The sequence below is a fragment of the Sus scrofa genome, chromosome 17, assembly GCF_000003025.6.
Source record: "Sus scrofa isolate TJ Tabasco breed Duroc chromosome 17, Sscrofa11.1, whole genome shotgun sequence".
Lineage (NCBI taxonomy): Eukaryota > Metazoa > Chordata > Mammalia > Artiodactyla > Suidae > Sus > Sus scrofa.
This window is the reverse complement of record NC_010459.5, coordinates 62,487,281-62,512,662: the sequence shown is the minus strand read 5'-3', so window position 1 is coordinate 62,512,662 and position 25,382 is coordinate 62,487,281. Positions and strand designations below refer to the sequence as shown.

Below are 25,382 nucleotides of genomic sequence, written 5' to 3'. Positions count from 1 at the left end.
TTACATAACGCTTACTCATCCAGGCATCGTTCTAAACGCTTCGCCAACCTTAACTCGGGGCACTGTCGTGACAGCCTGTGCTGCGTTCACTATCAGTATCCCCCACACACAGGCTGAGGGACCCAGGCCAGAGGCCCTGCTCCCTGTCCAGTCTCACGCATAAAGTAAGCTGCTGAGCTGCGGACAGAAGCTGAGATTGCCTTGTTCCATGATGCTGTAAAGGTAGGTTTTGTCATCAGCCTAGAAAATAGCGACATGGAAAACCCAGGGTTACCTCGTTGAACTCAGATGATGAGCTGCCCATTTTGCGACTTGGCCAGCGTGCTCCTCACGCAGATGCTTGTCTGCTCCAGCCCGTCCTGGGGGAGGCTTTGCTCTCCTTCCTAACATCCTTGCCCATAAAAATTCTCATTCCTTAGCTTGGGTATTCTTGGGAGCTTTAGGGAGAAAATCCATTTATTGGCAGTATTTCATACTAAGGTGTGAATGGCTCATTTGCCAGAAATATTTGCAATTCAAGAGAAAACCTTGTTGACCTTAACCATGGCGTGTTAACCTCAGCCTTCTGACATCCAGGGATAGGTAATTCTCTGTTGTGGGGGGTGGGGGGAGCCTGTCCTGTGCCCTATAGGAGCCCCCTACCCATTAGATGCCAGTAGCACCTCCCCCCCATCATGGCAACCCAAAATGTCCCCACATATTACAGATGTCCCCTGGGGGACAACCCTGCTTTGGGTAAGAGGGAATGGCCCAAATGGGTCTTGTCTCTGAGCAGGGAGGCCAGGAGGGGAGGGGGTCAGTATTTCTGAGCTGGGCCGCGCCCCCGCGGGGAGGGCCTGTAAGCATCTAAGGAGGGGCTGCTTCGAAGCGGGGCCGGGCGTCTCCCCGGCTGTTCGTCTCCCTGCCACTTCCAGATGCTGCTCTGTGCCGGGTGCTGGTCCCCAGCGTTGCCTCCGCTCAGCACCCAGCAGCCCCACAAGGTGAGAGCCACATCTCTCCACTGACCAGGGAGGCCCCCGGGCTCTGCAAGGGTCCCTTGACCTGCTGACGGTCGCACAGCTCAGACGAGCCCTTGGGGCCGCTCGGGTCTGCGCTCCCTGCCTTCAGCAGTGCTGTGGGCGGAGCCCATGTTCGCAGGCACAGAGGCTCATCAGTGCCACCCTGGCAGAGCCTGTGGTGCTGGCCAAGGGTCCAGGCTGCTGTGTCCTGGTTTGCTGGTCCAGGAGTCCAGGCTTTCTGTCCCATCTCCAGGGCTTAGTGGCGGTGACCTTGTTCTGGGGGAGAGGGCTGGGGGGAGACTGACAGACCACAGGCCCTGCCCCAGGCTGGACAGTTCTGTCCAAAGCCTACTGGACATCTGGCCAAGCAAGCCAGGCACTCAAGAGAGCCTGGGCTGGCATTGTGAGGGCAGCCAGGGCCCAGATGCCGACAGCCTGTGTGTGTGTAGGGGGGCTGAGCCCTCGGTGGGGGGAGCCTCTCCCCAAGGCATCGAGGTCCAACTTGCCACACCAGTCCCAGGCCGGTCATCAGGGGAGAATCCTGGCCAGAGGCTCCAAGGGACATGAGCCCTAAGACAAAGTGACTGCTCTGTTCGCTCGTTCGAGGAGTGTCGATGCGTGTACTTTGGTGGGGGCTGGGCCAAGGGCTGTGTGAGCTCAGGGTGTGAGGGTGAGCTCAGGGTGTGAGTGTGCAGATGTGAGTTTGTGCAGGCAGGAGTGTGAGTGTGCAGGGGTGCGAGTGTGCAGGGGTGAGCATGACACTGCACTCCTCTCAGCTCCCTGTATTGTGGGGGAGGGGAGGAACAGGAGAGGAGCCAGTATCACAGGTGAGAGGGAGGCAGAGCTGAGAGGCCTGGGGTCCCACTTCAGGGAGACCCACAGGCAGGGCCTCCCTGAGAACAAGCACAAGGACCTTCTGGTGCTAGTGGAGGGAACAGCATTCCTGGCAGAGGGAACAGACACGTGAAGCCTCCTTCACTTGTGCTTGAGGGTCCTTGAAGCTGTCGGGTGCCCAGCTGAGTGGTGGGAGGTAGGAGAGGCGGGGGTCTGTGAACCCCAGGGCCGGTCACACAGGTGACGAGGCCACGGCGAGGACAGTGGGTGTGGTCAGCTTGGCGTGGGTTGGTTGACACATAGAGAGCCTGGTGGGGCCTGGGCCTCACCCCACACCCAGCAGGTATGAGCCGCAGGGCCTGTTTTATCTGCCACGAGTGGGGGCGAGTGTCACCGGCTCCTTGATTGCCTGGAGGCGTGGGGAGGGGAGGGCGGAGTGCCTCGTCTGGAAGACTTGGACCGATGATGGCAAAACACACAGCCCCCAAGTACCAGCCTCGGTCCTGGCAGCTGCCCAGCAGAGCTCGGCAGTGGGGCTTAACAGCAAAGCGCTGAGCGGGATTCCCTCGAGGGCCCGGAATCTGCCATGATTCCCACCTTTCTGGACATGGCCAGGGCCACCGGTGCCACCTGGCCTGTCTCTGCTGTCACAGGCCACAGTGCAACAAGGAGCAAGGCGTTATTGGTGGCTGAGAAATATAAGCCGGCCCCATCATGCCACGAGCTGGTTTGCCAGGCCTGGGCCAGCTTGTTGAGAGTTCTGGTCCTTTAAAAAAACCCTCTAGGAGTTCCCATTGTGGCTCAGTGGAAAGGAATCTGACTAGTACCCATGAGGACTCAGCTTCGATCCCTGGCCTTGCTCGGTGGGTTAAGGATCCGGTGTAGGCCGGCAGCTGTGGCTCCGATTCGACCCCTAGCCTGGGAACTTCCATGTGCTGCAGCTTCAGCCCTAAAAAGAAAAAGAAAAAAAAAAAGCGAAACAACCCCCACTCTCTAAATTAAATTTATATTGGCTTTTGCGTTTTAAAAACTCAGTGTCTTCACCTCTGGAATCTTCTCCTCCTATCCCTGTGTCCGCCTCCCGCCCGTGAGCTGTATAAATAATACAGCCCTTCCTCCTTTAACCATGGAAAATTCCGAGAGGGAGGCCAGGACTCTGGGCAGGCCCTTCCTGCTGCCCAGACCAGAGGCTGAAGACAAGAGCCCGGGCCCGGGTTACGTGATTGAGAAGCTGCTTTCTCTCATTTCCCCGGATGAAGTCTCGCTCCTCGGCCTGGCGGAGCGCCCTCTGCCTCCGCAGACCATCTGCTTTCTCCTGGAGGCGCCGTGACGGGGGGACCAGTTTGCTCCTTCCCTTCTGGGAGGAAACGGGGCGCCGGTGGGGAGGCGGGAAACGCCGCCCTTCGGCGTCTGCCCCCGCGTCCGCGTGGCCACTGGCTGAACACCAGGATGTGTGTCTTCTTTGTGACCGCAGGGTGTCAACAGAGCATCAGGAGGCACTGACCCCAGAGCCCCTCCACGTCCCCGGGAACGGCCGGCCCCCCGTCGCCGCCGAGGGCCCTCGACCAGGATGGACAGCCAGGGGAAGGCTGCTTGTCTCCACGCCTCTCCGACGGCTCTTCTTCCGGCCCCTCCAGCCCAGGTGGAATCCTTGAAGCTGGAGTCAGGACTGCCGGGCTTGCGGAGACGTGGGCTCCCCAGGAAGTGCTGAGCCCATGATCAGAGCTGCACCCCCACAAGAAGTCACCATGTGGATCCCCAGAGGGGATACTCCGGAAGTGCTTCCATTCGGCCACCAGCAGCTGTGATGTCCCCTGACCGTGCATCCTGGGTCCCAGGGGATGGTGGGTAGGGGAGCCAGGCGAGGAAGTGAGTCACAGCCCTGTGGGGTGAGCTCCCCGAGGGGAAGGGATTGCGTAGAGTACTTGGGGGAATTTGTGAGCCTTCAAGCTGGCCTCTGCTGCGACAGGGGCCAGCAGCCTCGTCCGCTCTGTAGTCCACTCCGGCTGCTCCCTGTAGCCAGGGGTGCGGCATGGCAGGAACAGGCCACAGGGCAAGGGAGGAGTGTGGTGGGCTCAGAAGGCTCTGGGGAGAGGGTGCCTTGCTCCTGGTGCTGAAAGGACAGCGCCCGGCTTGGGCAGAGGCCGCGCCAAGTCCTGGCGGAAGCTTTTCCGCAAACTGGAGTGGGGCGTCATGTGCATCTGAATTTTTCCACTCCTCTTCTCTGGAGCCTGTCAGTGCCGTCTTGGCAAAGATGGTTTGAGCCTGAAAGCTTTTCCCATCTATTTTTAAATAAATGGAATTCCTGTCACTTGCATGAAATTCACCCCAAATGACTGTTGTCAAAGACCTGCTTTGCCTGGGTTGCAGCGGCGGGGGAACTTGTGACCTGACGGCTGACGGCACACAGTCCACGGTGTGCAGCACACAAAACCGAAAAACACGATCGTGGAGAGGACGCCCCAGACAGAGGAAGCAGAGGTTTTCAAACCTCGATGCAGGGATCTCCTTCCAGAACCTCCGAGAGATGTGGCGAAGCTGCTGGTGCCAGCGCCACTGTAGACAGGCAAGCAGGGGTTCGGGCAGACGGAGGCCACTGGCCCCCGGGCCAACCCCCTTCCAGCCTGGGTGGGGGACCCTCATCGCCCCCCTCCCCCAGAGCCCAAACCTCGCTCCCGTCTCGGCAAACCTGCCCAGGTGACACCTTCCTCCTCTGTGAACCGTCCTAGCCACGGGCCCGCTGAGCTCTCCCATCCAGCCCCGGGGAGGGGCTCCTCCAGGAGGGACCAAGCCCAGCTCCCCGGGCTTGGGCAGGCTCCCCCGCAGCAGGAGGGGGCGGCCCAGCCCTCGTGGCGTTTGCTCCTGTGAATCCCGGGGGGCTCCATCCCGTTTCTGAGGCTGAGCGTGAGCGCCCCCTGACCGCCAGCCACGCGTAGACCCAGGGTGTGTGGCCCTTCTCTCCTTTCATCAGCTGGCTTCTCCTCCGCCTGCCTCGGCCTGGGCTCAGCAGAGGCGAAGCCGCCTAAGGGCGCAGCTGGTGACCAGGCCTGGGGGAAGGGAGGCGGGGTTAGGAGTGTGGCCCCTGGGCCGCACCTGTGTGCACGGGTGTGTGTGGCCTGGGCTGCAGTCTGCTCCCAACGTTCTAGATGACAGCACTGGGCCTGCATCGTCCGCTGCGTTTTCTGCCCAAATGACAGAACCAGGCCCCTGGCTTTGGAACCCAAACGGCAAACCACACAGCTGCCCCTACGCAGGGGTCCTGCTGTTTTAGGAGCGGGTTCTGATGAGGGCGGTGCCAGCTGCTACCCAGGGCCTTTTGCTTGGTAGACCCCACGATGCTGGGCAAATGCGGGAGGGGGCTGGGCGTGGTCAAGATGGGTACCTGCAACCAACAGCATCCCAGGTGAGCAGAGGTGGGCTGGTGGGGGGGGGGACGGGGGGGCGCAGAGCTGACAGCGTGGGGTGTGCAGGGCCCCCCTGGGGACTGAGGAATGAATGCTTTGGCCTTCCAGCAGCAGGTGCCAGAGCAACCCAGCGGGACACCCATGGCTGGGGGAGGCCAACTCTGCCCACTCCCTCCCAAAGGGACCCCTGCCATCTGTGTCCACAGCCTGCCCTGCTTTGTGCTCGACTGTGGCACCAGCATCCCCACTGGCCTCAGGCCTAAGCCTCACCCTAGGGCCCACCCTCCAGGCCCTGTCCCTGAGGCAGGCCCCTTTCGGGTCTGCAGGGCAAAGTCTAGACCCCTGAGGGGTCTCTCCGGCCTCACCTTTCTGGGCATCCTTGCCCTCTTCCTGCTGAGATCCCTCTGCAAACCCTGGCTGTCCCCCTGCTGTCTCCCTTCCAGGAGGCCCCAGGACCGCCCATGTCAGACCGCCTCTTAGGAAGTTTCCCCAGGCACCCCCCTGCACCCCGGGGCCTGGAACCATCTAGAGGCCAAGAGTATAAGGTCCCGGGGGGCTGGGCCATATAACAGGGAGCCTGGCAAGAGCCACAACCTCGCCCGGCTCCACGGTGTCCAGTCCGGGGCCCAGCTGGTCAGAATTCCGCTGGGGCCAGGCCCCAGCAGGCCCGGGTTTGGGGGTTGAGTTGGAGGCTCCGCTCAGGGGGTGCGCTTGCCGGGTCCTTCCCCTCCCTGGAGAGCACCGGGGGGCCGGATTCCTCGGTCAGGCGGCACGCGGCCAGGACAGGGGAAGGGGTCGCCCGGTGGTGTGGCGGGTGGCAGCGCCGCGGGGCTGCCCTCCACCCCTGCCCCCCTCCAGCGGCCCGCGCGGCGGCGCAGGAGTTAACGGGGGGCGGGGCGAGGCGGCGGGCGGAGCCGGCGCGGCCGCGGGCCAGGCGCCCAGGCGCGCGCGGAGCGAGGTGGCCGCAGCGTCCCCGCGCGCGGCCCGGGCCCGGCAGGAGCGCGGAGGAGTCGCCGCCGCCGCCGCCGCCGCCGTCTCGGCCATGCGGCTCCCGGGCCGGGGAACTGGGCTCGGGCCCGCGCCGCCCCCAGCGCACCGCCCCCGCTGAACCTGCGCCCGCCCGGGCGCCGCCCGGCACCATGGTGCAGAAGTCGCGCAACGGCGGCGTATACCCTGGCCCCAGCGGGGAGAAGAAGCTCAAGGTGGGCTTCGTGGGGCTGGACCCCGGCGCCCCCGACTCCACCCGGGACGGCGCGCTGCTCATCGCCGGCTCCGAGGCCCCCAAGCGCGGCAGCATCCTGAGCAAGCCGCGCGCGGGCGGCGCGGGCGCCGGGAAGCCCCCCAAGCGCAACGCCTTCTACCGCAAGCTGCAGAATTTCCTCTACAACGTGCTGGAGCGGCCGCGCGGCTGGGCGTTCATCTACCACGCCTACGTGTGAGTGCTCAGCCGCCGGGCCGGGCCGGGCGCGGGGCTGCGGACGACGAGGGCCTCCGCGCGTGTTCCCGCGCCCGCAGCGGTCACACCGTGGGCCTGGGGTCCCCTGGGGAAAGCCAAGGGCGGAGGTTGGAGAGCGATTTCGGAGCCATCTGGCTGGGGGGAGTTCTGGGGTCGGGCGCGGGGTCGGGCGCGGGCGCCGTCCGCCTCCCCCGCCCGCGGCCTGGTTGGGTTACATCAGCCCCTCCCCCGCAGGACGGGGAGCCGTGCGGCGCCCCAGCCTCCCCTCCTCAGCCGGGAGGCCCCTCCCCACGGTCGCTGCACCGAACAAAGGGCCGGCCAGGGAGGCAGGGCGGCGCTGCTTGTCCTGCAGATGGATCTGGACTCCTGCCCCCACCCCCCCCATGGGCTCCCCCCCAGGAAGAGAAAATGGGGGAGGAGCTGGCCTGCCCTTCCCCATCCCCCCCATCGCAGCCCTGGGCCGCGGGCAGTTAGTTGGCTGTCCTGCCCTCTGGGGCCTGTACTCCCCCCACTCTCGTCCCCCCAGCGCAGCCCCGACCCCCTCTCTGCAGAGCAGGTGTGTGCCTGAGGTCCCTGCATTCTAGGCTCTGGACCCCTTCCTCGGCACAGGGGACCCCCAGAAGGCGGCAGCCACCATCCCGAGGCCCGCCAGCCCTGGTCCTAGGAGGGTGTTCGGGGAGCTCCTGGCCCCTGAGGCAGGCCTGGTGGCCATGGGCTGGCGTTGTGTGCACATGGGTGTGTGTGCGCGTGTGGCGTTGGTGCTGCTGGCGTGCACAGCCTCTCCCATCCCAGTCAGACGGGCCGGGACTCGGCCATTTTGTGTGAAAGAGGCATTTTAGGATGGGAGCGAGGGGTGGATTTGGGGACACTGTCCCCGGCCGAGTGCCCGCTGGAACGACGGGGGGTGAGCCCCACGAGTGGACCTGTGACCCCTGGGTGTGTGCCCTGGACAGAACGTGTGGGATGGGGGAGGAGACCCTGGGAGGCCTCCTGGGCGCTGTCCCAGCCCCGCCGCTAAGCCACTTGGGGAGTCCCTTGAGGCGGGGACACGCCTGCACCCTGTCAGCCCCCGACTGCCCCAGGGAGGTGGCCTGGCCCTTCCCCGCAGACATGCCCAGGTGTGCTCTTCGTCCTTGGAAGAGCCCCCGTTCTCCCCACCCACGGCTCTCCCACCGCTGCCCCCTCCCCGCCGGGCTGGGGCTCAGGGGGCTCCCGGTGGGTCCCCTGGTCAGCCAGGTCCCGGCCCGAGGTGGCTGCGAGTCCGAGGACAGAGCCTGTCCCAGCGGTGCCTGCACATCTGACCCGTGGTGTGGCTGTGGGAGGTTTGCTGTGTTTTGGGCACGAACATCCCTGCTGGCAACACTTCCTGGGGGTCCCCTCGCTGTGGCCTCTCCCTGCCTTTCCTGGGATCCCCTCCGTGTGGCCTCTCCCTGCTTGGGCCTGATCTGCCCCTCTGTGCCTCTTGCCTCCTAAGAGCTGCAGCACCCAGCACTGGAGGCAGAGTGTGTGGGCTCCATGCGGACTCCTGGGAGGGGGGCGCTGAGTCAGGTCAGGGGGGCCTGCAGCGTCGGGGGGCACGGCAGCTCCTGTCCCCAGGGCATCGTGGAGGCGCACCTCGTGGGGTCCCCCCTTTCTGGGGCTGGGGGCCCCTGAAGACGAGCTCTCTGGCTCCTGTTGCTCGTCCATGGTCCACCAGGTCCGCAGGCGTGGACCTCCGTCACCGCACTGACCCTGGGCGCGCGCAGCTCGGGAGGTCTTTCCTGCCCCTGTGCTGGTCCTGGAGGGGGCGGCCTCCCTGTGTTCGCCGCCCCCAGCATGGACAAGCTCAGGCTGCACCATGTGGCTTGTTGGCTCATTCGTTACTGAGTTCAAGCCCTGGGCTGGGGCCCCGCTGCCCTCCTAGGCTGCCCGCCTGCCTCTGCTTTTGCCACCAAGGCCTGGCTCTGGAAGGTGGAGGCTCTGGGTGTCCCAGTGGGTCCCGGGGACAGCTGTGCCAGAGGTGGGGAGCGAGGTGGCTGCCCTGTGGCCCTCGGGTTTGGTGGGCATCAAGCCAGGCCTCCTCCCCTTTGCGGGAGGGGTGTTCTCTGCAGACGGGACTCTGGGCCAAGCCCTGGCTGTCCCTCGCTCCGCCAGTGAGAAGGTCCAGAAGTACTTCCTTGAGTCGGGAGGGATCCGGGCCCAGGCTGACAGGGGGCCGGGGGGCAGAGACATCTCGGCCACCCCTCCCGGCCTCTGTCCCCCGGCCGCGGCTGGAAGGAGAGCAGCCCTGGACAGGCAGGCCTGGCCCTGCATGGCGGGGGATTCTGGGCAGGCAGGTGGCGCTCAGCGGCTGGGGACCCTGCGGCAAGGGGCTGGGCTGTACGGCGGGCAGGGGTGCCCCCAGCTCCCACTGCCCTCACTCCCTGGGGAGGTCTGGGGCTCCGAGGGTCTGAGGGGATTTCTAGGGTCGGCCTGGAGGTTTCCTGAGTTTCTTAAAGTGGGGCGAGCCGCAGAAAAGGCTTCATAATGTCTCCGGGCCGTGTGCCTGGGCCGGGAGGGTCTGAGGTTACTCACCTGCTCCAGGAAACCCTCAGGGGTCCTTGAAGAGCCCCTCCCCGCAGTGCCCTCCTGGGAGCAGCAGTGACTTCGTCCCGGGTGGGCTGCTGTGGGGGCTCTCTCTGCGGCTGGAGTGGGGAGCCAGGAACAGGTGCGCCGGGCACTGCCTGCGGTCTCAGGGTTTCTCGCTTTGTCACCCCATTTTTACTGCCGGGGAAGCTGAGGCCTGCATGACCGAGTTCCCGAGTGGGCCCAGTCACGCCGAAAGGGGTCTCCACCCAGGGACCAGAGCGTGGGGTGCAGGTTGGCTGACCTTTCACCCCAAAGCAACTTTGACTTTAAAACAGGCTGGGTGGAAAATGCCGGTGCGGCGGGGCGGGCCTGGGCTGGGGAGGCTGGGGCTCGCCTGACCGGCCGGCTTTGAGCCGCCTTCTCCAGGGCTGGTCCTCCAAGCCCCTCCATCCTCCGCAGCGTCCAGGCAGCCGTGGTCTGTGTCACCGTCGCACGACAGGGGTCTGGGGTCTCAGGGCCGTGCTCCAGTCTCCTGTGTGGCCTTGGATATCAGGTAGGGTCCTGATTTTGGTCACCACAGGCCGCCCACTGCCCCCTCGGGTGGGCAAGCCTGGGCGGGACACGAACCCCCCCACGCCGCCGCTCCTTCCTGTGGTCAGACTGCATGTGGGGGTGAGTTAGGGTTCACCCGGGGCGAGCGGCCAGGGCCTTCGCTGCTGGAGCGCCAGCTTCGAGGAGATCAGATCCGAGGGGCCGTCGGGTCCTGGACCTCCCGGCCGTCCGCCTGGGGGAGGAAGTGTCTACTGATTGAAGGGGTGGAGAAGCTCATGGAAGTTTCCCCGAAGGTGAAGCCCGCAGGAGGGTTGTGGTTTCCAGGGAAGCCAGGGCTCGGAGCCGGGGCCCGTGTAGGACCCTTCACGCGGGGCAGTGACGTGTTTCTTCCTCGCGGTGTCCCGTTACCCGCGCAGTGACTCCCGTCAATGCCGTCCGGCAGCCGCGTGGGTGGGAAGCTCCATTCTTGACCGTCTCTGTTTTATCAGACGTCAGTAAGTGCCAGAGATTGAAACCAGCCTCTCTGGGGTCTTAGAAGGAGGCTTTTGACGTGGGTGCTGCGTCTGAAGAAGCCGCTTCCCTTCCAGCGGCTCCGGCTGAGACCAGGGGTAGGTAGCGGCCGGGCCACCGTCAGACATTGCTCGTCCCTGCGCCCCGGCCAGGCCTCCACCAGGCCCGGCGTCTGCCTTTGGCCGCCCTCACAGGACGATCTGAGCCCTGCTGGTGAGAGCGCGAGGCTGGCCGCCACCCTGGGAGCAGGAGCAGATTCCGGATGGTTCTTTGGGGCCTTTCCTGGAAGGTGCTGAGGGCGGGGGCAGGGAGACCAGCAGGGGCCACACCTCTGGACAGAGGGACAGGCAGGGACATCCAGCAGGTGTCCTGGGCCCTCTGAGCGAGTTCTTGCGGTGGGACTTGGCGGGGGCAAGGGCCAGGCCTGGGGCTCAGGCCATGGCTGCTGGGGGCTCAGGAGGCTGCTGGCGACACCCGGTCGTTACAAGGCTGCCCGGCTGCCTTGTGGGTGGATCATTTAAAAAGTCCCAAGTCTAAGTGCGGGCTCTCCGGTGGGGGGCAGTTGCTGTGTACGTGTATTAGCAACAGATGTCACCTTGTCACCTCCGCACCTCCGTTAGGTGTGGCGTGAGGTCGTTACCAGCAAAAACGGCTCAGAGGGCGTGTTCGTGCAGGGCGGTGGGCGGCAGGGACCACGGGCTCTGAGGGAGCCTGGCGGGGGTCCCGCCCCCACCGACGCTCCTGGGCTGGGGGCCCCGCGTCTCCTGGCCTCTGACGTGGGGACACAGTTCTGAGCTTGTCTCCTCTGACTCGCCCCTCGCAGCGCTTGGTGCGTGTGGTGGCTGTGGGGTCCTGGCCGCATTGCTGTCGCTCAGCAGCAGGAGGACCAGGCGGACGCAGGTTGGCGCACCCTGGGCCCCCGCCCTCAGCCCAGCCTTGGCGGGTGTCCTGTCGGCTGGGGCTGCTGTTAACGTGGCCGAACGATTAGACCCGGGGCCCCTGCTGACTCCGTGGGTTTGTCCAGGGGGCGGCCCTTTTCCTGAAGGACGTTGCCTGCTCTGCGGCCGCTCAGCACACGCTCCCGGCGTGCAGGCCCGAACGGTTCTGGCTCGAAAAACTCCACTGCGGAGCCCCAGACGGTAAAGGGGTGTCAGGTTTCCACGTGGGCTGCGTCTGGATCAGCCCCTGTCCCGTCTAAGCAGTCGTGTGGAGACTTAGTGCCACGTGGGCCACAAAGGCGGCACCTCCACGTGGCACTGCCAGCGCGGCCACTGCCCAGCTGTGCTTTCTGACAGCGGTTTGCCCGCAGCTCCGCAGCTCTGCAGCCTCTGAAAACACGCCTCCTATGTGCCGTGTGGCTTCAGGCTGTGGTTGCGAGGCACTGGGCCAACACTCTGGGCCAGCGTGCTCAGACCCGAGGCCGAGAGCAGAGGGGCGTGCAGCCCCCAGGTTGTCCCCCAAGGTCACTGCTTCCCACGCCGACGGTAAGGTTGGCCCCGGCCCCCAGCCCCACCCTCCCTCCAGCTCCCTGTGTGGACGTGCCCAGGGCCAGCCCCCCTGCAAGCCGTCGCAGCCTGGTGACCCTTCTCAGCTCGCTTCCCTGGCAGCTGGCGGGGAGGCAGTGAGGCCCCAGGCCCCTCTCGATGAGGGGCGCGTGCGGAGAGGGTCGGGGCGGGGGGAATGACTGTTTCTAAAGCACGTCTGTCCCTCACCTGGGTTAAGACAGCCATGGCCTCGGAGTTGGGGGGAGGTGGCCTGGGGACGGTTTGGCAACAAGACCCGCCGGGGGTTGGACCCTGGGGTTTGCAGCTTGAGGCTGGGAGGCACCAGGCTTCTCATGCACCCGGGAGGGTGGCGCTGCCCCTGGGTGGGCAGCTCTGGGGCTTGCACTCCGGGGGCTGTGCCAGACCGGAGGCTTCCCGGTGGGCACTGCTGGGCCCACGTGCCCCCACGTGTCCTTAGCTCATATGGCTTCCTCCGCAGCCCAGCCAGAGCCCTCAGGCCCCATCGTTCCCTCCCGTGAAGGCCTGGGCTCACCCACTGGGGTCCCATGGTGGAAAGGCGGCTTCCCTGGGACTGGGCAGCATGGTGCCTGGTGGAGGGAGAACGGGGGTGGCGGCAGGGTTTTATCAGGTGTCACGACACTGAAGTGTGGGGCGCAGGTGAGCCGGGCTCAGTGAGGGACCCGAGGCCACGCTTCCGTGAGCAGGTGGCAGCACTCAGGCCGGCAGGCCCGGGCAGGTTGCACCTTCTCCGGCAACCCCCAGGTCAGTGGGGAGACCCCTGGTCGGGGGCAGGTGACCTGCCCATGAGGGGGCTCTCGCTTCTCTCTGGCCACAGCTGCCTGGAGCCTTGGCCCCACTGCCCAGTGGCTGGGGGAGGCCAAAGGGAGGGGGCGCTGGGGTGGGCCGACTGCGCCTTGCAGAGGCCGCCATGGTTGGAGGCTGTGGTGGCCCCGCTTCATGGATACGGGAGGGTGTGTGTGTTCCAGGCAGCCACCCAGCGTCTGACCTTGGCCTCCAGTACCGGCTCAGAGCCGAGTGTCCTTAGGTTCTGCCGGGTACTTGGCTCGAATAAAACTAGTTCTTAGGTCTTTAACGTTTTTGGATTACCTGGAATAATTCGTAAACGCACAGGGCAGTGTTGTTTCCAGCGGGTCACTCCATCTTCCGCAGCGGTGGGCGACAGGTCCCAGGGGGCCGCAGGGGCCCAGCCCATGGGCAGCGTCCTTCCAGGTCGTTCCTGGCTGTGGGCTGCGCGGGGCCCCTGCCCGGCCGCCCCTTCCTCCCGAGCCTCAGTCTTGCCCTGACCGGAGAGCCGAGAACTGGGAGGTTGCTCTCGCATTTGGGCTCAGGGATAGTGTTTGACGGCGAAGGCCAGTTTCACCCTGGGGTCCCAGGTCTGGGGGGAGGGGCCATGCTGAGCGCCTGGCTGTTTCCTTTCCATTCCTGCGACCCGGCCCTGGGCCAGGCGGCCGGTCCTGCTGAGCCCCTGGGAGCCTGGCTACGTCCCCCTGTCTGCCCCCAGGGACCAAGCCTCAGTGCGGGGTGTGGTGGCAGCACAGGGAGGGGCCCTGCAGGGGGGCAGGGAGTCCTGATTTTCACCCGGAGGAGCAGGAAATGGGAACATGTTGGACCTCAGCCTCTGGTGGGGACACAGGACGTGGGGTGACGGGCACTGGCCATGGTCCTGATCACAGGCCCACGGCCGTCTCTCCACGTGGGCTCCGCTCGGGCCCACAGAGAGTGGGGGACTTGTCCACCGCCTGCTGGAGCCGGAAGGGGCCCTTGGGGCAGACTCGGGGCCGCTCCCTTGGGGCAGACTCGGTTGCTTCCATCTGCAGGTTCAGCGTCTGTGCTCACAGCTCTTTCTTCTCAGCATTTTCCAAGACCGTCCTGTCTCATCTGTGCGGTTTAATTAGCAGAGCAGGGAATTAATAGCGTGTGGACGGAAAATCGAGCGTTTCGGTCCAGGCGGGGGGCAGGCGGCGCTGCGCGGCGGGAGCGAGGGGCGCGCTTGGTTGTGGTCCGTTATCTGTTCGGATCAGGACCTCGGGAGGTGCAGACGGCGCGAAAACCTGAGGAGTGTCTGTCGTTCCCGACTTGCTTCTGAGCATCTGCCTCCGCGCCTCTTAAAGGAGGTTGTCTCTGCCTCGACTCTCTTCTCCGAGGCGCCCTGCGTGCGAGGCAGGGGTTTACTCCTGGGACCGACCAGCCTCTGCTGGGCTCCGTCTCTTCGTCAGGGCTCCTGGGGTGGGGATGGGGTGGCCCTGTCGCGACCCCTCACCCGGAGCTCTGGGTGGCTTACGGCTGGGGAGCGGGTGCTGGCCCGGAGGAGGTCCCCGGCGCAAGCACGCCCCTGGTGGCCCCTGCCGTCCGGGAGGGGCTGCCTGTGGAGCCCCTGTCACTGCAGGTGTGCAGTGAGGCCGGGAGGCCACGGAGGTGTTTTCAGGGGACGGGTGAGCCCTGAGCCGTGGAGCGTGGAGGGGGCCAGCCTGAGAGCTGCTGGGAGGGTCTTCAGGCAGAGTCCGGGCAGCAGGGCTGTGAGGGGCGCTGGGTCTGGGGTGCTGTTGTCTGGGGCCCTGGGAGTCCCTGTGCTGTCTCTGGTCCAGAGCTTTTTATCCCCCTGGTGACCCGAGCCCACGTGCTCCCGCAGCCCCGCCGCCAGCCCCTGGGGACAGATTTCCTGTTCTGGACATTTCACGTGAGCGTCGTGTCTCCGGTCCGTCCAGACCGTGGCCTGGGTCGGTGCCTCTGTCCCCTCCGAGGCCCAGCAGGTGCCACTGTGGACGGGCCTGGTCGTCCATCATTCATCCCCTGCCCACGCGTGGCTGTTCCACTTTAGTCTGCGGGCCCAGAGCTCCTGCGAACACACGTGTTCGGGTTTCTCTGTGGACACATGCGGGTATTTCTCTCTGAGCCGTGGCCTTGTTGTCAATGAGCCAATTGCCCCTCGTGGCTCACATGTGGCCAGGCTTCCTGGGGTCGGGACCTCCTGGCCTCAGGACCCCACGCTCTGCCTTGGGAAGCCTCTGGGTCCCCTGTACACAGGTTTCCTGTCCGTGGCCCCTTGTTGCGCCCTGGCTGCTGGACCGTCCAGCGGGTCTGATCTTCCGGCCTGTCTGAGCTGCTCTGCGCTGGAGTTGACCTTGTCCCTGGTCAGGATGTGGGGGCTTCCCCTTGGTGGGTTCCGGCTGCACGCGTGGGGGGTGGGTGAGCAGAGTGGGCGAGGAGGGTCAGGGCCCCAGGAGAGAAACTGGGGACAGTTGGGACCTGGCAGCCTCTCAGAGAAGGCGACCCTGAAGAGGAAATTTCACTAGACGGAGGCAGCCTTGTCATGGACGCGTGGGCAGAGGGAAGTCCAGGCAGCAGAGGAGAATGTGCAAAGGCCCGGGGCAGGGAAGCCAGCTTGGCAAGGCTGAGAAACAGGCAGGGGGAGCTGGGGCTCTTCCTGGGCCTTGGTAGGGGGGTGACAGATGGCGGGGATGGGGGTGGAGAAATGGACCCCCCGGGTGGGAGAGCTGAGATGACTTTGGGGAAGGACCCCTGTTGGGGCCGTGAGCCTGGGGAGCGACCGTGGTCCCTGAGAAGGGTGGGGTGGGAGGCAGAGGGAGCGTGCCGGGGTGGGCATGGTGGGGACTCGGATGTGCCGGCCGGCGGCGGCTGGACTCTGATGTGGGGTGGAGGGGCCCTCAGGGGCGCCTGTGTCCAGCCTGTGTCTGTGTGCGGATGGGTGGCTAATGCGGAACAAATTACCCATTTGGAGTGGCCGTCTCGAGGGACTGTGTGGCAGGCGCCTGGGAAAGTGGCTTTGCTGGGTGCTGAGCTGGCAGCTTTCCTGCCACGGCTCTGGGAGGCCACCCTGCCCGGCTGGGGGACGGCCCCTCCCGTGGCTCCCGGAGCCCTGGGGGCTTTAGTACGGATGCCTGCTCTTTCGGGGAGAGGCTGGGGCTTGTAGCGGGTGTGTGGGGGGTCCCTGTGAACCTGGGGCTCCTGGTGGTGAGTGGTTGGGGAAATGATGCTTGGCGGGGGGGCACCACAGACCTCCTCGCCCGTGGCCGAGGCTGTAGATGACACCGGCCATCCCTGGGGTTCAGGCCAGTGGGGGCATCGAGGGGTCCCTGGAGCGTGCCCTCCTGCCCTGGTGTTGGGAGAGGGAGGCTGGAGGGTGGGCCCAGGCGGGATCTGGGTGATGCTTCGCGTCTGGCGTGTGCCCAGAGCAGCCGTCCGCAGTCCTGTCATTCCCCGAGATTGGAAGTGGCAGTGGGTCCTGGAGGCAGAGCAGTTTATTAGGGGCTGAAATTAGATTCCAGGCTGCAGCACCAGCTGCCGTCCTGATGGACGAGGCAGCGGGAGGTCCCCAGGGAGCCTGGTGTGAGCATTCTGGCTTCACACTGGCTGCTCCGGCCACCCAGCCCTCAGGGAGGCACAGCCTTGCCAGAATGGACCTTATTCTGGGGAGACCCCTGCAGTGATGGGGTGCCCTGCATGGCTGCCACGACCTGCTTCGCAGCCTCCGTTTTCTCATCGGTAAAACCGACAAGCACCTCCCGTCCCCAGGTTGTCGTGTTCCTGGTGAGTTGCAGACACGCCGTGAACTCCAGCCTGGGGGTGGTGCTTGGTGTGGGGGACCCCTCCCTCCCTCCTCTCCAGGGCCGAGCACGTGGGGTGTTGAAGACTCGGCTGCCTCTCCTCCTAGCCCCTAGCCCCCTAGCTGGTCTGAGGGGACAGCTCTAGGGGTCTGTCCCCGCCTGCAGCACACACCCCCCCTGGTGCCCCCCAACAGTGTCTTTCTTTTTGTCTTTTTAGGGCCACACCCGTGGCATATGGATGTTCCCAGGCGAGGGGTCTGCTTGAGCTGTATCCGCCGGCCTACACCACAGCCACAGCAATGAGGCATTCGAGCTGCGTCTGCGACCGACACCACAGCTCACGGCAATGGTGCATCCTTAACCCGCTGAGGCCAGGGATTGAACCTGCAACCTCATGCTTCCTAGTTGGATTCGTTTCCGTTGTGTCACGACGGGAGCACCTGGTGCCCCCCCAACACTGAAGTGGAATTGCGAGTGGGGCTGAGGTGGGGCTGAGGCCTTGTCACAATTTCCCAGAAGAGACATATCCCTGCTGTCGGATGGGGGGAAGGGCGGGCAGCAGTGGGGTCTCTCTCTGGAGGTGCGGGGGGCTGCCCGCCCGAGAGGCAGGGCAGGCAGACTGCAGCAGTGGCCCAGGACTTGTGGGCGTGGCCGTGGGCCCCCCACCTCCAGGGGTGTGGTCTGGCCAGTGCCCACGCCTCCGCACCCTCCGTCCCGCTGGTCACCGCCTGCCCGCCCTGGGCCCCTCCCTGCCCTGTCTTTCCCGCCAGGATCCCTGAGCGTGACCCTGCTGTGCCTCCACCTGTTTCAAAAGAGGAGCCCACCTCTGCCCAGAGCTCAGGCTGCGGAAGCCCCTCCCGATGTCTGGCTGAGGTCTCTCTCGCTGCTGGGTGAAGACAGTCTGTTTGCTGCGGATCCTGCAGTGCTGGGGCCAAGCCCACCCCATGGCCGCGTGTGGACTGGGTGGGTGCCACCCGGGACGGGCTGTTCCAGCCGACGCTCAGTCTTCAGGTGGCCCCCCTCCCCCTGCCAGCTGAGCAGAATCTGAAGTCCTCTGCCGCCCTGGCCCCCCTTCCTGACCCCCTTCACAGCCCCTGGAATCTGGGGCTGGGGACCAGCTGCTTGAGATGCTCGTCTCCTTGGCAACTGCTGCCAGGGGAGCATCCTGACGTTGAATTCATTATCATAATTAACCTCGGGTTGTAGGAAAACCACCACGTCCTGCCTCTGGATTCGCCTCCTGCCTCCTCTCCTTTCTTGCCCTGCTGCCGGGACGGTCCCCAGGATGGAGGGCCTGTGGACGCCCCTCCAGAGGCCCCCTGGCCTGGGTCAGGCGGACCTGTGGGAGGTGCTGGGCATTGAGCTTCACCTGGGCTCCCAGCCTGCAGGACTGCTCACGTGTCCAGTCTAAGGAGGAAGCAGCCCCAGCTCAGTGCTCAGGGGTCAGTGCTCAGCACACAGTTTGCTTTGGCGGGGGCAGCGGTGCCAGCGCCTCCTTCAAGGAATGGGGGTCTTTCTGAGTCGTAGCTCTAGCTCTCGAGAGCCTGCCAGGTGCCAGAGCCCAGGTCACCAAGGCCAGAGAGGCTTCGGGTAGGAGGGCCCCGTCCGGCTCAGATTCCCGGCCCCTGCAGTGGGCTCCGGTGTGCAGGGTGCAGTGGGCCACGCCGCCGTGGGCTGCAGGGCTTGGGGCGGTCAATCTCGTCTGAGCTGCCCCCCCTCCAGGTTCCTGGTGACGTTTCCCCTGTCACCGAGGACACTGTGCCAGGGACCAGGAGGCCAGGGCAGAGCCCCCTCCCGGGTCACCAAGATGAGAACGTGCACTGGGCGTGGGCGCGTGGGGTGCATCTGCGTGCTGGGCAGGGCTGCCTTCTGGGCGCCGAGGGCCTGCAGACCGAGAGGCCTGGAAGCAAGAGCCTTTGCTCCAGCGCTGGGCCGCCTGGGAGTGGCCGAGGGCTGCTGTGACAGCATCGTGCTGGGGGTTCCTCCGGGTCGGCCTGGGCCTGGGGGTGTGGAGGGCCCACTTCTGGCCGGATCGGCCTGTCTTGGCTCTGGGCCGAGAGAGCCTCGCGCCGCTGCCCGCCTCCTCTGCCGCCTTGGTCGGGCGTGCCGGCCTCTTTCCGGAGAGTCCGTCCTGCTGCCTTCCTGCACCCCCCCCCCCCAGGCAGGGCCATCTGTGGCCATCTGTCCCAAAACATCAAAAACAAAACTTGGGTTCTCGCCGGCACTTTCCAGGGCGGGGCCGCAGGGGAGGGTCTGCGCCCAGGCCCGCGTCTCTGCCAGCCTGTTCTCCCCCCTTCCCTGACGGACGGGGAGGTCCCAACCACGGGGTTGGGTTTGTCTCCTAAATGGCTGGCGAGGCTCTCGACAGCTTGGCCACTGCTCGCTGGGAAGAGCTGTGCTTTGGACCATTCTGGAATGTTCTGAGATGCTGGTCAGAGCCACCCTGGGGAGGCTGAGCTGAGAGGGCCTGGTCGCCTTGGGACCCGAGCCTTTTCTGTTTTACTTTGGGGGCTGTTTCCATGCAGCACGAGGAGCTGGCCTTCATGGACGCAGCTCTGGGCCTAAGGTCCCTGACTGGGTAACGATGGCATCAGGGGCCCCCGGGGCCCCCATCTCCGCTCTGGTAGACGTGCCCTCTGCTGTGTCCCGGACACGGTGCCCCCCTCCCCCCGTCCCCCATCCCCTTCTCTGTCGGTCCCTCCAGCTCTCCGCCCTGCAGTGCCTCCCACCTCCGCAGGGAAGCCCTCCAGTCACAGGGCTGAGCTGATCGGGGCCGGTGCCCCTCCCTAGCTGGGCAGTCCTGTCTGTCTCTCCCACTGCCCAGGCCTCAGGGGTCCTGACCCACAGCCCCTGGGAGATCCTGTGTGCCGTTCTCCCAGACAGAGGCAGGGAAGGTGCCACCAGGCGGAGAGTCATGAACGAACGAAAGGCACGCGTGGCATCTGGACAGCTTTTCCCAGGGCTCAGCTAATTGAATACATTGGCTAATGAGCAAAGGAAATTAATTGCGGTTTGAGATGTGGCCATTTTCCCACGTGCGTTTTGTCGGTGCTGTCGGCCTCTGTCACCCGCTCTCAGTGCCTCTGCCTGCGAGCAGGGGGCACATCCGGAGACGTCCCCCGGCCATGCTGGGGCAGGGGACCAGCCCCCTGGGGTGGCTCTGTGCCTCTCTGGGCCTGGTCTCCAGGCCTCTTTGGGGCACATGGGCAGAGCCAGAAGAGGTACCCGGGATCTGGCTGAGGCTTGGAGGTCTTGGTGCTGAGAGCCTGCTTGGTGCAGCCGGCGGGACATCCGGTGGCAGGACACCAGCTGGACAGGACGGGGCAGGGCCTGAGTCAGCGTCTGTAGTCAGGCTGAGGCTGGACCACGCGGCCTTGGCCCTGAAGGGTCTCGTTTCTGCCTCACTGCCCCCACCACGGAGGCCAGTGGTCTCAGCTCCTGGGGCTGGCAGGGCTGGGGTGATGGGGGTGTCCGGGGGATGACGACGCGGGCGGGTGAGCGGGCCCCTGTCAGCTTCCCACGCGCCCTGTGCTCTGCGCCCCTTAGGAGCCCGGACCCTGTCCTTGGCCGTCCGCTCTGCTCCCTGGGCCCCCAGCCCCAGCCTGTCCGTTTTGGGTGGATGCCCACTGCCCCACGGCTCTGGTTCCGTTAGTGGGGAGCTGACAGGCCCTCCTGCTCCCGCCCGCAGCCCTGGGGATGCTGGCCCAGTGGCCGAGGGTGCTGGGACAGCGTGTGTGAAGCTGGGCTTTGCTGGAAGACAGGGCGGCCGCTTCTGCGTCTGGAAAGGAAGCGGTTGGGGTCGGGGGGGATCGTGGGCCCCTGCGAGGGGCAGGCTGTGTCCTGTTTACTCTGGGAGCTTGGGGAGCGTGGCGGGTGTCCTGGGGAGCAGCGGGGGCCGCGGTCCCCCACGTGGAGCCCTGGGGTGGCCGCCGCGGGTTCCTGGCCTGGCTCTGCCCGCCCGCTGACCGCCCACCCTGCCCCCAGGTTCCTGCTGGTCTTCTCCTGCCTCGTGCTGTCCGTGTTCTCCACCATCAAGGAGTACGAGAAGAGCTCGGAGGGCGCGCTCTACATCCTGGTGGGTCCCCGGCAGGCTGCGCTTCCCCTGCGCCGATCCCCTGACCTCCGCCCACAGGCACCCCGTCCTCCCCGCACCCACGGCCCCTCGTGCCCTTTGGTCCCTTCCAGCCTCCCCTCCCGACACTGGTGATGCGGCAGCACCCTCAGGCCCCACCTGCACCTCCTCCAACACCCACGGCACCCGGTTATGCTCCGGCTGCTCCCTGTGTCATCACAGCGCCTGACAGCCTCGGCCCCCCTTTTCCAACCCCCTTTCCCACCTCCCGTGCTCACTGGAGCCCGAGGGCGCAGGCGGCCCCCCCAGCTCGGAGTGTGGGGTGTCCCCGGCAGACGGTGTGGGGTGTGGGTTGCCAAGCGCACAGCAACCCCGCGATGGGAAGGGGTGGGCGCCATGGCAACCACAGCGTAGCGTCTGTGTTGCTGTCGGTGATGGAGCCTCCGCAGGGAGGCTGTTCTCCCATCAGGGGGCACCTCTCGGGGGCCTCCTGACCTGCCCTCCCCCCCCCCCCCCCCCCCCCGGTTCCGGGGCTGCCTCAGGCCTGGGGGCCCCACCCCCACCCAGCCACACGGGACGGGGCCCGGGGTCCTGTCGCTGGCGGTGGCTCAGCTGTGACTCCCCGGCAGGAAATCGTGACCATTGTGGTGTTCGGCGTGGAGTACTTTGTGCGGATCTGGGCTGCCGGCTGCTGCTGCCGGTACCGCGGCTGGAGAGGGCGGCTCAAGTTTGCTCGGAAGCCCTTCTGTGTGATCGGTGAGGCCGGGCGGGGCCGGGGCGGGGCGGCTCCTTCTGGAAGCTGCTTCTCCCCTGCGTTGGGGCGTCGGAACCCGGGGTTCACGCGGCCTGTGGGCAGGCCGGGCCGGACGGGTCGGGGTTGGGCGGCCGGGGCCCCGCCGCGGAGGGCCGGCCCGAGCTCCGCCGTCTCCGCAGACATCATGGTGCTGGTGGCCTCCATCGCCGTGCTGGCGGCCGGCTCCCAGGGCAACGTCTTCGCCACGTCGGCGCTGCGGAGCCTGCGCTTCCTGCAGATCCTCAGGATGATCCGCATGGACCGGCGCGGCGGCACCTGGAAGCTGCTGGGCTCCGTGGTCTACGCGCACAGCAAGGTGCGCGGCGCGGGCCGGCCCTTCTGGGCGCCTTCCCCCCTCCCGCTTTTCCGCGAGGCCCCTCTGGAGCCGGCTCGCTCTGCGGTGGGTGGGCGCGCCTCTCGAGCGGCGGCTGTGGTGGCCGCTGGCTGCAGCCCCGTGTCCTGTCCAGACCCTGTCCCTGGGTTCCTGGCAGCCCAGCGTGCCAGGCCGTGCCGGGAGGTCGGCCTGCTCGTGGCGTATGGGCCCAACAGCCGCCCCCCCCAACTGTGCTCCCTGTCAGCCCGGCCCTGAGGCTGGGGCCGGTTAGCAAGACGGGGAGCAGGTGGGCCCCCCAGGAGTGGCAGGCTCAGGGCAGGGGGCGTGGTGTCCCTCCAGGCCCACGATTCTCCAGCCTGACGGCCTCATGGCCTCCTGGGGACATTCATGGTCCCCGGTGGCTGTGGCACTGGGTCACCCTTGCCTGTTGTCCTCCCGGGCGTGGGCTGCTGGGGGCTCGGCTGCCGGCTCTTGGGAGGGGCGTCCACCCCTGAGGCCCCGAGAACACGGAGCCCAGCGAACCTCCAGGCATCGGGCCCTGGGCTGGCCCCTGGCCCCGCGGCTGACTGTCCGTCTCTTCCAGGAGCTGGTCACTGCCTGGTACATCGGCTTCCTCTGCCTCATCCTGGCCTCGTTCCTGGTGTACTTGGCGGAGAAGGGCGAGAATGACCACTTCGACACGTACGCGGACGCGCTCTGGTGGGGCCTGGTGAGCGTCGGCCGCTGGGCCCTTGTCCTCCGCTGACCACGTGCTTGAGGACTTGGCCTTCCTGGGGGGTCCCTCCTGCCCATTGTCTGTGCCCCCGCCCCAAGATATGCCCCCGACCCCTGGACCTGGGCTGTAGGCGCACAGCTCCCTGGCTGAGCTGGCTGGAGTCGTCGCTCTGGGGCCACCTGCTGGCCACCAGAGACCATGAGGCCGCGTGGAGGTGGCAGCCCAGGGGTGGGGGTGGGGTGGGGAGCATGTGCTGGCTCCTGGGGGCGGAGAGCCTGTGCCCAACCAAGGCTGGGCACCTCCCTTCCTCACTGACCGCCTGTGTGACCACTGGTGGAGGGGAGGAGGGCAGGGCCGTGACGCCGAGGGACAGAGGAGTTTGAGAAGAAGCACCGGGCCCCTTGGCTCCCCCAGCTCACCCTCCCAGGCTGCCCCCGCCCAGGACGGGTCTGGACCCTGTGATTTTCTGCCTGTGCTCATGGCCCCTCGAGGGCCTTGCTCCTGTCACTGGTGCAGGTGGCCTCTTCTGAGCCTGTGCTCTGGGGACAGGCCGGGCCCTGCAGGCCTCGACCCCAACAGCAGAACAGACCTCGGCCTGGAGCCTCCTCGCCAGAGTGGGGGTGCTGGACCCTCAGCTGTGGGGGTCGGGGGGGGCAGGGGTTGAGTGGAGGGCAAAGTCCACTGTCTCCTGGGACCCTCGACCCAGCTGCAAAACCAATGGCCTCATGACGTTGGGCAGAAGCTGCAAGTCCAGTTACCGGGAGGAGGGAGGCCAGCTCTCAGCGGCATGGGCGTCAGCGTAGTTTATTCGCAGTTGTTTTATTCGTCGTCACAGGCCCAGAATCCGTGTGCTTCTGTCCGACCATGCGGGAGGCCTGGGGTGGGGGCTGAGCACCGGAGCCCACACGTCCCTCCAGATAGTCGGCCCTCGCTGGTCATTTGGCCCGCCCTGCCCTGGGCCCCTCGTGGGGCTCCTCCATCTTTAAGAATTGAATCCGGAGTCCCTGGCAGTCTGGCAGTTACAGATCTGGCATTGTCACCGTGGTGGCATGGGTCACTGCGGTGGCACCGATTCGATCCTTGGCCCAGGAACTTTGGTATGCTGTGGTTGGGACCAAAAAAAAAAAAAAAAAAAAAACCCAACAACAAACACTCCCCCCAAAAAAACCTCAAAAAAATTGAATCAAAGTTTTGAACATGCCAAGTGGTTCCCGCTGTGGCTCCGCGCCGCGCCCCTGGCAGAGGCGGGCCCCTTCTGCACGGTCCCCCATCGACGACGCGCCAGGACTGAGCTTTCCGGGGCGGACTTGCTCGTTAAGGCTCCGCTTTGCCCTGGGATCTGGTGGGGTCGGCCCCTCCCCTGTCCCGTGCTGCCTTCTTGGAGACCATCCCGCCCGAGCCCCTTCTGCTCTGCAGGCCAGTGGTCCTAGGAGGGGGCTGACTGGTGTTGGTGGGGTGGCCCCCCTTTCTCAAGCCAGGCACCCAAATGCTGGCTATGAGCACTGGCTGCTTGGGGCTGGGCTCCCCAAACGCTGGGTCTCCTGGGGCCCTTGGTTGGAGGAGCAGCCCGGCTGTGGAATGGGAGGGGAGCCTTCCAGCATGACCCCCGCCCCTGCACGTGGGGGGGAGAAGAAGTTTGGGGGTTCGGAGGTGGCCGTTGGGGGACTGAGGGCGGCCGATGGTGACCCTGGCCTCTCAGGCCCCGTGTGTGGGGGTTTGTCCAGCTGGCCTGAGGCCAGAGTGGGGGTGGCCGGTCAGGTCCCTGCCTGAGTGGGGGGCTCACTGTCCCCAGATCACCCTCACGACCATCGGCTATGGCGACAAGTACCCCCAGACCTGGAACGGGAGGCTCCTGGCGGCGACGTTCACCCTCATCGGCGTCTCTTTCTTTGCTCTTCCGGCCGTAAGTCCTGCCCGTCCTGCCTGGCTGGGGACAGGGTGCTGGGCAGGTGGGCACGGGCACAGCTCTCGGCACGTCCACAGCCCCGGGAGCCCAGGCGGCAGCTCCCTTGATGCTCCAGACTGTGCCTTCCGACCTTCGTCTGCGCTGCTGTCGGCTCTCCCGGCAGCGGGATTGGCTGGGACGGTCCTTGCGACCAGGAGCAGTGCAGTGGGTGACACGGCTCCCTGTCAGTCTCCCGCAGAAGAGGCAGGGGTGCTGTTAACGCTGGGGCCCCGGGGGCTGGCCGTGCTGCCCTCCAGGTACCCTCCTCGGTGACCCTGGGCCTCAGCCCACTGCTCCGGTGTGGCCCGGTCAGGAAGGAGGCCCCCCCTGGGGCCCAGACGTGTCCGGTGTGGACCCTGCCAGGCTCCCCTGAGCCTCAAGTTCCTTTAGCCCCAGGTCCGTCTCTCCCCAGCCTGTCTCCTGGCGACTAGAGGCTGCGGGACAGAGGAGGCGGCCGGCAGAGCCAGGAGCGCAGGCGCGGGTGCCGTGGGGCTGTGGTCCTCAGGGCGCCGTCTGACCCCAGTGACTTGCAGGGCATTTTGGGGTCTGGCTTTGCTCTGAAAGTTCAAGAGCAGCATCGTCAGAAGCACTTCGAGAAGAGGCGGAACCCTGCAGCAGGCCTGATCCAGGTGAGTCCAGGCGGCCCCCTTGAACCCCCACGAGGACCGGTGGGACCCCGGCCTGGGCCGCGGCGTCGGCGTGGAGCCCTGCTCGGCGCCTGCCTCCCTGTTGGGGAGCCCGAGTCTGGGCCGAGAACCGGCTTAGACGCCCGGGGCGGGTGCTGGCTGTCGTCTGCGGGTCCGGCTGTCACGGGGCAGAGGGAAGAACCGTGAACTTGAAGGCCAGTCGGTGGAAGCCGGCCAGTCTGAGGAGCAGAGAGAGGAGAGGCGAGCAGAGCCCATGGGCCACCGTCTAACGTAGCCTTATCCGCAGAGCGGGCTTCCCAAGAAGGGAAGGGGGTGAGCAGGGGCAGTGTCTAAAAAATAGGCTGAAAACGTCCCCGGTTTGAGGGAAGAGGTGCATCTGCACGTCCAGGGAGGGTGAAGTCCAAGAGCCACATGGGGACACGTTTGGTCACAGGGTTGAAACCCACAGAGAGGGGGCTCGGAAGCGGCACGTGGGGGGCTCTTG

At 66.0% G+C, this 25,382-nt stretch overlaps 1 protein-coding gene across 21 annotated transcripts in view; it reads left to right on the top strand.

The window, feature by feature from the left end:
• The window catches only part of KCNQ2 (potassium voltage-gated channel subfamily Q member 2), a 47,127-nt gene continuing 28,004 nt past the window's right edge, over positions 6,260–25,382 (top strand). For 11 of the 21 annotated variants that reach the window (XM_021077773.1, XM_021077765.1, XM_021077770.1 and 8 more), the window contains exons 1-7: positions 6,261–6,671; positions 20,377–20,467; positions 21,094–21,220; positions 21,398–21,573; positions 22,175–22,300; positions 24,099–24,209; positions 24,785–24,880. In XM_021077773.1, the coding sequence (XP_020933432.1) occupies positions 6,376–6,671; positions 20,377–20,467; positions 21,094–21,220; positions 21,398–21,573; positions 22,175–22,300; positions 24,099–24,209; positions 24,785–24,880 (1,023 nt within the window). In that variant the 5' untranslated portion in view covers positions 6,261–6,375. Of the gene's footprint in view, positions 6,672–20,376; positions 20,468–21,093; positions 21,221–21,397; positions 21,574–22,174; positions 22,301–24,098; positions 24,210–24,784; positions 24,881–25,382 lie in introns of all 21 variants that reach the window. The other 10 variants (XM_021077774.1, XM_021077772.1, XM_021077771.1 and 7 more) reach the window with 3 other exon arrangements.